Source organism: Episyrphus balteatus, chromosome X (genome assembly GCF_945859705.1).
Source record: "Episyrphus balteatus chromosome X, idEpiBalt1.1, whole genome shotgun sequence".
Taxonomy (NCBI): Eukaryota; Metazoa; Arthropoda; class Insecta; order Diptera; family Syrphidae; genus Episyrphus; species Episyrphus balteatus.
Window position 1 is genome coordinate 6178645 of NC_079138.1, and position 13522 is coordinate 6192166.

Here is a 13522-nt window from a genome sequence, read left to right on the forward strand (position 1 = left end):
CAAGCCAGAAAACGAAGTTCTGTTTGATTTCTCCATTTGGACACGCCATCCCTTCAAGCAAGAAAACGGAGCTCATTTTTGACACTCCGATCTCAAAACGAGAAATACGTGGTTGCACTCACACACTTGCAACTTTTTGTGTATGAACACAAAGTCGAAGGAGAAATCGTGGTGAAAAAACCAAAACATATAAAATCAGCTCCGCGGTGATTATAATTTCCATACTAATTTGAGCCACCTTCGGACCCGTTTCTGAGCCGAAGTCGGACTTGTTTGCTTGAAGGGGTGTCTCGTGTCGTCTCTTGTACCTATAGTTATTTGTTTTTTTTTTTAAATATTAAATAATAATAAATATGTAAAATTTACTATGAAATATGAAAAATGTAGTGTTTGCAAGTCGCGATTTTGAATGCACAACGGGAACGGGAAGTGGAAGTTCAAAAAATAAAAAAAAAATAATTCTGCACAACACAACAGCAACAACAAAAAGACTTATTGTATTTTAAGTTTTATATTGTATTTATTCTGATTAAAATAAAAGTTTGTTTGTCAAAATAAAAAAAATCAACGAAAAAAAAATTAATATTGTTCTTTTTTTGGTCGCAAATGCGTCATTTCTTTTTTTTTGTTCCTTTTTCTGGTAGGTTTTCGCAGCTCCGACTCGGGTACGACTTCGGTTCCGTTTTCTTGGAGTGGAGATTTTCACCACACCAATACATATACAATCGGCTTCGCTGTGATTATAATTTCCATACTAATTTGAGCCGCCGTAGGACCCATTTCGTAGTCGAGGTCGGACTCACTTCGGAGCCGATTCGGACCGAGGTCGGACTTGTTTGCTTGAAGGGATTTTACTCACACATTTACAACTTTTTGTGTGTCGAAGGAGAAAAGTATTGAAAATACCAATACATATGCAATCGCCTCCGCGGTGATTATAATTTCCATACAAATTTGAGCCGCCGCCGTCGGACCCGTTTCGTAGTCGTGCTCTGACTCACTTCGGAGCCGATTCGGACCGAGGTCAGACTCGTTTGCTTGAAGGGTAAGCTGTCATTCTGCCAAAGGCCAAGCTAGTTTTTAAGTGGCGCATTAATTTTTTTGTGAGGCTAAAGCCTGGTACGCAGCTCGCTCTAAATTTTAGCTCCCATAAGCCTGGTACGCTGCTCGCGCTAAATTTTAGCCGAGATAAAATTTCCATACAAGTTATCGATAATTTGTATGGGATCCATTTTATCTAGCTAAAAATTTTCGATAATTTGTATGGGAGCTAAAATTTAGCGCGAGCAGCGTACCAGGCTATACAAATTAAAATGGATCCCATACAAATTATTGATAACTTGTATGGGAATATTATCTCGGCTAAAATTTAGCTTACCAGGCTTAAAGTATGGTACGCAGCTCGCGCTAAATTTTAGCTCCCCTACAAATTACCGAAAAATGTTAGCCGAGCTAAAATGGATCCCATATAAATTATCGATAACTTGTATGGGAATTTTATCTCGGCTAAAATTTAGCTCGAACAGCGTACCAGTCTTGATTGCTGAAGATGAAGCGCAACTGCTTCGAAATGCATTCAATTACGTGTCGCGCTTGTTTTTAATTGCTTTTAATATTGTTTGATGTAAATTTTAAATGAATGTGTACCGACTCAAGTGAAGTTATTAAGGTGTTTTAATTGTAATTTTTAATGAATGAATGATTTTAAACTATCGAATGAATGAATATTTTACAACTATAGCCTGGTACGCTGCTCGCGCTAAATTTTAGCTCTCATACAAATTATCGATAACTTTTAGCCGAGATAAAATGGATCCCATACAAGTTATCGATAACTTGTATAGGAATTTTATCTCAGCTAAAATTTAGCGCGAGCAGCGTACCAGGCTTATCGATAGTTTGATAGTTTTTATTCGATAGTTCCCATCACTAACGACCACCACCAACATTCAACAGCTACAATTCATTTCAACAATTTGTCGAATTGCATCCAACGCCACTCCAGTTCCTGTATCAACAGATGGCTGCCAATGGCTTGAAAAACCAAACGTCATTCCATTTTTCGATTTCTTTTCTGGTTCTTTTTGTGCTCCAACTTGTCTAACGATCTCGGCTCCGTTTTCTCGGAATGGAGAATTTTACCACACCAATACATATGCAATCGGCTCCGCAGTGATTCTGATTTCCACACTTATTTGAGCCGCAGTGAAGCCGGTTTCGTTGTCGAGATCGGACTCACTTCGGATTCGGACCGAGGTCGCTTGAAGGGTTATCAAAAAAAATCTTACGCATTGACTTAATATATATGGACTGCTAGAAGCATATTCAGGTTGGTTCCACTTGTTTCTTCGCGATACTAGCGCCCTAAAAAAAAGCGGAGAATAAGTGCAACATTTTTGACGAAGTGCGAAAGGAACAAATAGAAAAACAGAGAAAGCACTACCTTTTAACGACAGATGTCATTCACTAAAAGTTTCCTCTTTTCGCCGTCTAAGGTTATACCGCTAGTAGAGCTAGAAAGATGTGGAATCATTTTTTTTTTCAATTTTTGTATGGAAAAGTCAAACCATTGATTTAATATATATGGACTGCTAGAAGCATATTCAGGTTGGTTCCACTTATTTCTTCGCGATACTAGCGCCCTAAAAAAAAGCGGAGAATAAGTGCAACATTTTTGACGAAGTGCGAAAGGAACAAATATAGAAAAACAGAGAAAGCACTACCTTTTAACGACAGATGTCATTCACTAAAAGTTTCCTCTTTTCGCCGTCTAAGGTTATACCGCTAGTAGAGCTAGAAAGATGTGGAATCATTTTTTTTTCAATTTTTGTATGGAAAAGTCAAACGACTATCAGTCCATATATAGTAGGTCAATGAGTCAAACGACTAGCAGTCCATATATAGTAGGTCAATGATCTTACGCTCCTTTTAAGGAATGCTTTCAAAAATATTCAGTAGAAAATTGAAAGCTATGGAACGGATAGTTTCGGAGATCTAGATGGTACCAGGTCAAAAATGTAGTTTCAAGATAATTGCAAAATAAATGGAGTCGACCGCCTTTATTGTCTCAATATTCCTGTCGAAAAATGCCTATTAGGTACTTCCCCAATTTTGAGTGTTTCGATACGCGAAAGTTCTCAAAATGTTCGTTAAAGCCTGGTACGCTGCTCGCGCTAAAATTTAGCTGAGATAAAATTCCCATACAAGTTATCGATAACTTGTATGGGATCCATTTTATCTCGGCTAAAAATTTTCGATAATTTGTATGGGAGCTAAAATTTAGCGCGAACAGCGTACCAGGCTTAAAGCCTGGTACGTAGATCGAGCTAAATTTAAGCGAAGATAAAAATCCCATACAAGTTATCGATAATTTGTATGGGCTCAATTTTAGCTCGGCTAAAATGTTTCGATAATTTGTATGGGAGCTAAAATTAAGCGCGAGCTGCGTACCAGGCTTAAATATTCGAAAATTTGCGCTATAAAGCCTGGTAAGCAGCTCGAGCTAAAATGTATGGGAATTTTATCTCGGCTAAAATTTTGCTCGATCTGTGTATACACGACCAAAAATTTCTCCGAATTTAAAATTCACTCCGGAATCTGTCAAACTTGTAACTAATCTGTCATTCTGCCAAAGGCCAAGTTCATTTTCCAGGGGTGAAATTTTGTTTGTGAGGCCAAGGCGCATCCATTACCTGAAATCGATTTAACACCCGTATTCTGCTATTCGATTCACGTGAATCGAAAGATTTCCTTCCCTTACCACGTCAACATGGCTTTGAAAAAACGCTTAATTTCGAAAGCAAAACGCGTTGTTTCCGTCTGTTTTAGAAACGTGTTTAAACGCTTCTTATTTTAGACTTTCACGTGAATCGAATAGCAGAATACGGCCGTAAATGTTAAGATAATTATTTTTAATATTATAAAATAGATACACAAACATTATGTGTGTAATTTTGTCTATTACTTTATTTCGTGTCTACTTTGGGGTTGTAATAATTTTTTTAATTGTATTTAACTCCATTTCATTTTATTATTTTTATTATTACATCAATTAATTTATAACCTTAGGTTTTATTGGGTAATGCCTAACTTCTTCTTGAGAGATTCTGGCATTTCTGGTGGTGGTGGTCTTGGCATGCGGAGATATACTTTAACAGCATCATAAATGAACCATTGTGCGGCAGTCAGAGTTCCAATCATTACAATCCTAGGAACAAGACCACCCCATAAACCTAAAATGAACAATTTTGCATTTAATTAAAAAAAAAAAGCCAAATCATATTAAGAAATTTAATTTTTACCTGACCAACCAAGCTGTTTGGCCACATCAAGCGCTGATGCACCTTTAGCTTGATTTAGTTTAGAAACAACTGTATCAGCTGGATGAGAAACAATGGCACAGAATACACCAGCAATATAACCAGCAGCAAATGTGACAATCAATTGTTCACCCTTTGTACATTCTTGCCGTGGTTTTGGAACAACATACCTTTAACAATAAAAACAATAAAATTTACATTTGATCATTATATGAAATCAATTAGTTATAGACCCGAATTTAAGGAAGACGAAGACCCTATTTAAACAAAAAATAAAACATACATCTCACTTCCAAATAAAAATAGGGCTTTGATTTTAAAATCGACTTAGTTATAGCTGAACTAACTTTTAGCCAATTCTAAGTTTAGAAGGTAGATGTTAGTTTTATTACCATTAATTTTTTTTTTTAATCGAGTTTTGCTAAATTCTGGTCTATTACTAAGGACCAATCATTTTCAACTGCTTACTGGTATAGCAACTCAAGTGTTCGCTCAAAACAAGCGAATTTCATCATTGTATATGGAATCTGTCGCATCCATAAGGGCACCAAACTTTTATAAAATCCTGTAATACCCTCTTGCTGTGATATCTTTGGTATTGCTTCGCGTAAAGTATTGGCAAAACCAGGTGTTGTTTGAATTTTAACTTTAGCCGCTTCCATTGGAGCTAGAGCGATATCAGCAAAGAATTCAGCTGATGCTGATGCAGCTAAATACAATGATGTCCTATACAGATATGTATTTTCCTCGCCAATAGCATTCGAATAGTTAACTTTGAATACTTCATATAGGCCAAATTTGCATAAGCCCTGCATTGAGTAGCCAAAGAATGTTGGTGCCCAACCTTTTGACAAGCCTTTTACGCCATCCTCTTTCAGTGTTAAACGGAAGCCATTGGCAACACTTTTATATTTGGCTGGGTCGACTTGCAGCCGGCACTTGACCAAATCAAGTGGCACAACCATTGTATGAGTTATGCCACACGAAATAATACCACCAAGACCGCATAGTGCAAAATATTGATTTGATCCAAATGCGCAGGAATCTGTAAAAATAATATAAAATTCAATTAGGTAACTGGAAACATATAAACAAAACGCAAGTTAAATGGAGTATGGAATTCCGTTATGCGTTGGGTAAATGATTTTCAATCAGAACAAAAAATTATGAGTCTTATTAATAATCATATTTTTATTAGTGGTTCTTTTTCGCAAAGAACTAATTTTTAATTGCAAATTTCAAATTTTTTTTTATAGAAAGCAGAAGAACATAAGTAATACCAAACACGTTAATTTCAACATTACTCCATGATGAAAACAGATATTGAAAAGATTTAAACGGATTTTTATAGACAACATTTAGTTCAACCGTTACAAATTAAAAAAAAAAAAAAAAAACAAAATACCACCTACCTAATACATAAAGTCAAAAAATGTTAAAAAGCGGCATTTTTGATTTTCTAACAAGAATATCTCAAAAATGTGATGTGATAGATTTTTTTTCACTTCGGATTCATGCTCAGGTCAGTTGACAAATTTAATTATGTCGTTTTCCTTCACTCTATTTAGGAGTAGGTATTGTAAGTGTTTACTCCTTTTTCCGGAGTGATGGAACATAATGAGAGTAATTTTTTTTTGTAATTGTGTGTGTGACAATACAAAAATGGAACATTTCGTGAAAATTCTCATATTTATCACACATGTATCCACAAACAACAAATCACTTTTCGCACTCCAAACTATTTTTTTGGATTTGATTTTGATAACTATGAATTCCGCGCTGTGACAAAATACCCAGAGTTGCTCAGGGTGCGTTCAGAGCGAACATCGAACACAGAGGAAATAACTCTGGTTGAAAAAGGAGCTACAAAAAACGCTTGACAACGAATTCGGAGGGACCCAGAGTGCCCTAGAGCTCACAACGAACAAACCTAATCTGTATATACATATGTACATACCTACATAAAAAAAATATATACAAAAATTCAGCTATGTAAATTAGTTTTCGAATGAGTTTGCCCCTCTCCCTGACCAAAATCTTGCGTACGCCCTTGGAATAGAATAGAAGAACCCAGCTTTCCTCACAGGCAGTGTTGCCATAAAAAATTGCAGATTTATCTGCATTTTGCGATTTTTCACCCATTCCAAGACTCTTGAGAACCACAAATCTGCAGTGCAGATTTTATCTGCATCTGAAACTTAACTTTTCAAAGACGAAAAAGGATTACATTCCAAAAACTCTAGTAAAATTTCCATTAAATTAAAGCCATGGACGAACTAAAACATCATTTATTTTGCCAAAAACTACAATTTTCCTATTAATTAAGTTTAGTTTTCAAATCACCTGGAGTTTTTTTTTATAACGTTCTATTTTTTTCTTTTTTGACTTCTCGATTTTTTTTTTCTAAAATGCAAATTTTAAGAAAACTAGGTATATTTTTGATTTTATATTGGAATAATCATTTTTATCTAAAAACAAAACCGACTTCCATGGACCACATTGCAGCCACCAGCTTTCGATTACAAAAAGAACTATCAAAATTGGTTCACTCAGTCCAAAGTTATGAGGTAACAAAAAAAATACAAACGAATACCTCCTCCTTTTTGGAAGTCGGTAAAAAAGCCCAACAATACAATAATGCCAGGGAAGAAACTATTAATAAAAATTTAATAGCTTGGAAAATTACTTTCGAAGTAAATTTTTTATTTGAAATCAGTTCGCAAACTTTTTCAAAGCAAGTCTCCCAAAAATTAAGAAATGCAGATTTTTTTTTGTCGTTTTTGCAGATTTTTTCCAAATATTTTCATGGCAACACTGCTCACAGGCGACAAAGTCGCTAGCAGCTTAAGCCTGGTACGCTGCTCGCGCTAAATTTTAGCCAAGATAAAATTCCCATACAAGTTATCGATAATTTGTATGGGATCCATTTTAGCTCAGATAAAATTTTTCGATAATTTGTATGGGAGCTAAAATTTAGCGCGAGCAGCGTACCAGGCTTTATGAATGAATTTTTATTATTGCTCAATGTCTTCATAAACACATAATAGCTGGTTAGATATGTATTCTTAAAATGATTGTTGTCATATATTTTTTACTAAGAATAAGAAGCCATAATAAAACACAGCTTGTAGCTGAGACTAGACCAGTGAATTATATAGATCATAATTACAAAATAAAACGATCTGAATCAATATGAATGCAGATTTGTATTAGGGATGTTGCGGATGTGGATTTTTTCACATCCGCGGATGCAGATGCGGATGCGGATTTTTGAAAGTTAACATCTGCAGATGCGGATGCGGATGTTTAAGATCTTATATAAAAATTTATATAAATGATTAAAATAATGATACAGTTATAAATGAGAGAAATTTAAAAAAGGTGCATTAGACTTAATAAAAAGTAATACCACCACCTTCTCTGTCTCAAGTCCGTTATACAGAGGTTGATTAATTAAGCCCGCGCTACTAAATAATTGTTGCCTTGTGCAGTGGGTACAAATTATCGTTAAATACTTCACTGGCACTGGCCCTTTTTTTTCGGAAAGAAAGATCTCTAATAATAGCATGTTTTCACCCCAAATTTGATACCTTCGCAAATTAGGTTAGTTTGAATTCCAAATTCTAAAAATTTCCTATATAGTGGAGTAACTTAAGCAAATTATTAGGGAACCCGGCCGAACAGCTCTGATTTTGATGATCTTTTTTTTTTCAAATGTCGGTAATTAAAAATACTTTAAAGTCTATAGGTTAAAAATTGCTGATGTTGTTTTTTTTTTTTTAATTAAAATTAAATTTTTTTTTAACAAAACCATTTTTTTTGCTCAAATTTCGTAAAATAAATTATACCAAAAGACTGTCCAGGTAATTTAAGGAAAAAAAATTATATTGGAGTAAAAACCAATTTCCCTCGTTTAAGCGATAAATCACAAACTGACTTCAAACACAAACAAAATATTTTGAACACAACGGTAACACCTACAATATTTGCATACACGTTTTTAAAAATCTCATTTCTATCTGTAAAATTTAAATCCACAAAATTTAATCAAGAGTTTTTGAAAGAATGGTCCTCAACTCAGAATTTTGAAAAAAAAAAAACGTTATTAAAAATTTTTAAATGACTTTTTTTCCAAACTTTTTCGTATTTAAATATGAATTTCTTTTTTTTTGAAAAATGTTTGGCCATAAATATTATCAGATGAATTCCGAAGAGGAAAAAGTAATATTTATTACCGTTTTGAAAAAAAAATTAAAAATTCCTCCAATTTCATTGGATTTTTTGATAAAACTGAATTTTTGCATTGAAATAATTGATTTTCTCAAAGACTATGGCAAATAAGAACTTTAAACTTTTGCTATTTAACTTTCAACAATAAGGGCTATTGAATGAAAAAAACCTAACTTTATATTTTAATGTTGAACTTAAAAAAATAAGTTCAATTTAGTTTCCAAATTTCTATTAAAAAAAGTTCTTCGAAAATGAAATACTTTTTATTTTTTTTTTCATCAACTGTAGTACATATTGACATTTCCTTTTATAATTTTAAATCATTCTAAATGTGGCCAAAAAAATTTTAAAATTAAATGCATTTTATATATAGATGTTGCCGTTGTGTTTAAATATTTTTTTTTTGTGTTTGAAGTCAATTTGTGATTATCGCCTAAACTATGGAAGATTGTCGTTCACTCCCATATAGTTGTTTTCCTTTAATTGTCTAGGAATCTATAGACTTTAAAGTATTTTTAATTACCGACGTTTGAAAAAAAGATCATCAAAATCAGAGCTGTTCGGCCGGGTTCCCTAATATTGCGATTTTTTAGCTTTAGTTACTCTTCTAATAGGTACAATTTGAAATTCCAAATGTGATAAATTGCGAAACTATCTAATTTCGGCTCTAGTGAAAACGAGCTATAAAATTAAGACCTTCGCATTTATTCTGTGTTTTGCCTAACAAAATCCGTCACAGACCATTACTCGGTATGACTCCCATTGGTACGCGCCATTCGCCGGCTCCGCCCAACTTCTTTCTTTTTGCAACTTCTTTGCATCCGTACCCGCTTAAAAATCCGCATTGATTATTGCGGATGCGGATGTCTAAATTTATGCGAATGTTCCGAATATTCGCAACATCCCTAATTTGTATATACTTCTCATGTTTGTTTTTTTTTTTAATTCATAATCCATCTACGTGGTACGCAGATCCGAGCTAAATTTTAACTCCCATACAAATAATCGATTAAATGCTCAGATAAATTTTAGCACGGCTAAATTTTTTCGATAATTTGTATGGGAACTAAAATAAAACTCAATCCGCGTACCAGGCTTTCGTGTAAAATTGATGATCTAGATCCACATGAATAACAAAACACGCCTATTGTTTTTGAAACTCTCTCCAAATGTTTAGATTTCGACTAGATTTTGTGATCTTTCTACTGCATTTCTAGATTAGAGTTCGTATGTGATTTTATGTTAAGCCTGGTACGCTGTTCGCGCTAAATTTTAGCCGAGATAAAATTCCCATACAAGTTATCGATAATTTGTATGGGATCCATTTTAGCTCGGATAAAAATTTTGGATAATTTGTATGGGAGTTAAAATTTAGCGCGAGCTGCATACCAGGCTTTAATTGATGAATTTGAATCTATTTGTTTGGCTTTAGGTGCTGAGGGACTGTATGTCAAATTCCTTTCAACCGCTAAAATTGCTACTCAAGTCGATTACTTTTTGGCTATTAAGGAAATTAAAAAAGTAGCGATCGTTTTTTTTTTTTGTGAATGTATGTGTTGACACACAGATGAATAAGAAATATTTAATATTTTGAAAGGATTTCTTGTCTAATACCTATTTGTTTATTTTTATCACAAAAAAGGTTTAAATAATTCACAAATTAACAAAAGCTATGGATTGCAAATCTGTCAAAAATGAGATTTGAGTTGATTTTTGATATTTGAAAGTGATATAAGTCTATATGTAAAAAAAACCATTAAGTTGACTTTTAAACAAACCGCAATTTTATGGTTTTTTTTCTTCAAAAATTTCAGTCAGTAGTTACTTCATTTGTACATACAAATCAGTTAAATTATTTATTGTTTTTAATTGAATAAATTGATATTTTTTGAAAATAATGCAAAATGTGACTTATACTTATACCACTTTTAAATATAACGACTCATTTAAAAAGTAGCGATTTTTTGTTATTGGAATTCATTTAAGGAAAAAGTAACGACTGCAAATCGAATTTTAGGTTGTTTGGAATTCGACATTAATTTTTCATTTGTAGTATCCTGTGTCTTTTATATTTTTTATTTGCATTTTGGTTTATTTTGCGATCTTGTTAAAAGCTGGTATGTATGTATGTCAAAACATCTAACATAACGGTTTTTTTTAAATTGTTATAATTTCTAAAACAACCTACCTCCTTCGGGAGTTGCAGCGGCCATAATTTGGCGTGATGGCACAACAGTTTTCATCAATGGTTCATCTTCAGTAGCCAAGGTTGATGCCGATGCTGCTTGACAGTTGACATTCGAAAATGGAGTTTTGAACGGCAAGTTCTGGGATGCTTCAAACAGTGAACCAAATAACATTATGTATTTTTTTTATATCTATTGAGTATAATAAATAATAAAAAAAATGAAAAACATTATTTAATAATAATTACGTAATTTTTTTTTATATAAATATTTGGCAAGTAGGTAATGTTTTTTTTTTTTATAAAATAAGAAAGAAAAAAAAAATAATGCAATTTTTGTTCAATTAGCTACACAGTCGCAATATTTGTAAAAATAAAAAGAACCAATAAAATATTATCCTGCACAAAACAAAAAGGCAAGTGGTTGCATAAGATTTGATAGTCTTTCAAAATTTAATATATATTTTTTTTTTAATTTCTTTTTTTCAAAATTATGTAGTTAACGAAAATTATTTTAAATATTTTTTTTTTATTTATATTTTGTATGCTATTATTATTATTATTATTTTTTTTTTTTTCAAATTATTTAATGCTCACTGGATGGCGTCGTTCGTTAAAGTTAAATATCTTAGACGTATGAGATCGTCTGCTCGGTTTGGGACTGCACTGCACTATCTATCTCCTTGTTGGAACTTGTGGTAAGGGAGTGATAGTGTTGCTAGAGATTCGGAAGCGCAGCACAAAAAGTGTGCAAAACTCACAGAGTTAACATTGATGTAACATATGCGCAATCTCTCATTGTTATTGTTGTAATTTCATCGCACTTGATTAAAAATAAATTCATTACCAAATTTCAATGGTTTGATCTTTACACAGATTCATCAGCAATGTTGCTTGCATCTTCTCGGTGCGCGGCCTTGGTTGCAATTCAAATATATAACAAAAAAAAAAAAAAAATAGTGACAACAGTGGGACGTAATGGTTTTTCGATTAAACTTAATTTGCAATCTTCGAGAGTAGCACTCTTGATGTCAACTGGTGTTTTTGTTTTTTTTTTTTTTTTGTTGATCTTCTACGTCGGACAATGTCAGCAGACATTGCACATGTTGAGGCAATCCTATATATAGATAACCTTTGCATATCAGAAAGGTATATCCATGACACACTGTTGCATAATTTTGTGACGAAGTTTATTAGACAAAATAGTAAATGAAAAGGAAAACAGAATCATCATACGTCACACAAGTAAATCTTATATTTTGATTGGAATTCAACACAATTTTAAACCTCGTCTCTCATGATTCACACTCACATTGGGGAGGAGTAACGAGTAAATAATTTGTTGATGTTTTGATATGTGTGGTAGTGCTTCGACAACATATTTGTATGGATATTTCTCCAAATGCTCTTCTCATGCTTTCCCAAAAAGCGACGCAGATACAAATTCTACAATCAAATATTCAATTTTCATACAGATATTTTAAGAAAAGTTGAACTCTAAAACTAGATTAAGGTTTTGGGGAAAAGTAGCATTACTCGTGTCGTGTATTACTCGCAAAAAGAAGTACCTATAAATTCAAAAATAATGTATTCCTACCCACTTTTTAGGCTTCAATACCGACAGTATTTTCACCTCAGATAGTAGATCTGTAAATCATTGTATATATATTTCTATAGTGCCGAAGCAAAAAATAACATACATACATACATTTTCTAAGTGTCTTAATTTAAACAAATTCCCTTGGAGTATTAAAATTCACAGTATATATGAGTTTTATATAGTGTCAGTAAACATCGACCTAAATAAGGCGTCTTAGTAAGGGAACGACAGATCTAACTGATGAGCCCACTGTTATGTCGTACTCGGGCGAAACGCTTTATAAATTTTTGGAGTTGAGGTCACTTGACCTTATAAATTGAATTATTTCTATAGTGCTATCATGAAGTCGAATTTAGTATTAGTTCAAGTCACCACTATTTTGAGGTGGCGCTCAGTGTATTTATTTCATACAAATTCTGCCTTTTTAAGTTACCACCAGAGTTCCTGAGATCGTTTCACTTCATGATAGTACTATGGAAATATATATACAATGCTGTAAACAAGAATTGAGACCTACAAAGGCGAAAATTATAGATTCAAAAAAAAAATCGTCCCACGAAAAAAAAAATATATTTTTTAAGGTTCTCGGATCATCCGCCCTATATATAGAAATTTAAAGTGAGTTCACTATAATTGTGTGAACTCTCTTTATATTTGTATATACATACGGATAATCCGAGAACCTTAACCCTGTGAATACAATTGTGTAGCTGTGGCTGTAGCTTGTAGCGCAAGTTGAAGAATTCTCAACTTTTTGCTCAGCTGCCACCAACTTTTGTAGGGTTTTCCCTCAGCAAAATTTTGACAGTACTGTAAGCTACAGCCACAGCTACACCACAGTATTCAGTAAAATGTCATGTGTTAACAACCACGAAAACCTTAAAAGTTATAAAAATACTTTTTATTTTTTTATTTTATTTAAATAACTTGGAATACAAAATAACATTGTTTATTTAGATCTAAGAATTTTTTTATATATATATATATTTAGATACACATAATGTAATGTACAAACTGGGACCATGGTAGTATTAAATAGGATACTGCTTTTCTTCATTTTGTTTATCCCAAATCAGGATTTTAATTTAATTTACTTAACTTATTGTAATGTAAGTTAGAAAATTGTATGCACCCTGACATAATGGAAGGATACAGATTCTTAATATATATAATAAAAAAAAAAAAAAA

The 13522-nt window shown here is 32.9% G+C and overlaps 1 protein-coding gene across 1 annotated transcript; it reads right to left on the bottom strand.

Annotated features, from left to right (window-relative positions):
• Positions 1 to 3939: 3939 nt before the first annotated feature.
• Positions 3940 to 11488, bottom strand: LOC129920661 (phosphate carrier protein, mitochondrial). The gene is made up of 5 exons (XM_056002104.1): positions 11332 to 11488; positions 10738 to 10927; positions 4788 to 5364; positions 4302 to 4489; positions 3940 to 4232 (listed from the first exon to the last, which is right to left on the bottom strand). Exons 2-5 carry the CDS (start codon positions 10907 to 10909, stop codon positions 4072 to 4074), a joined length of 1098 nt encoding a protein of 365 aa, XP_055858079.1. The 5' UTR covers positions 10910 to 10927; positions 11332 to 11488; the 3' UTR covers positions 3940 to 4071.
• Between the last annotated feature and the right edge of the window lie 2034 nt (positions 11489 to 13522).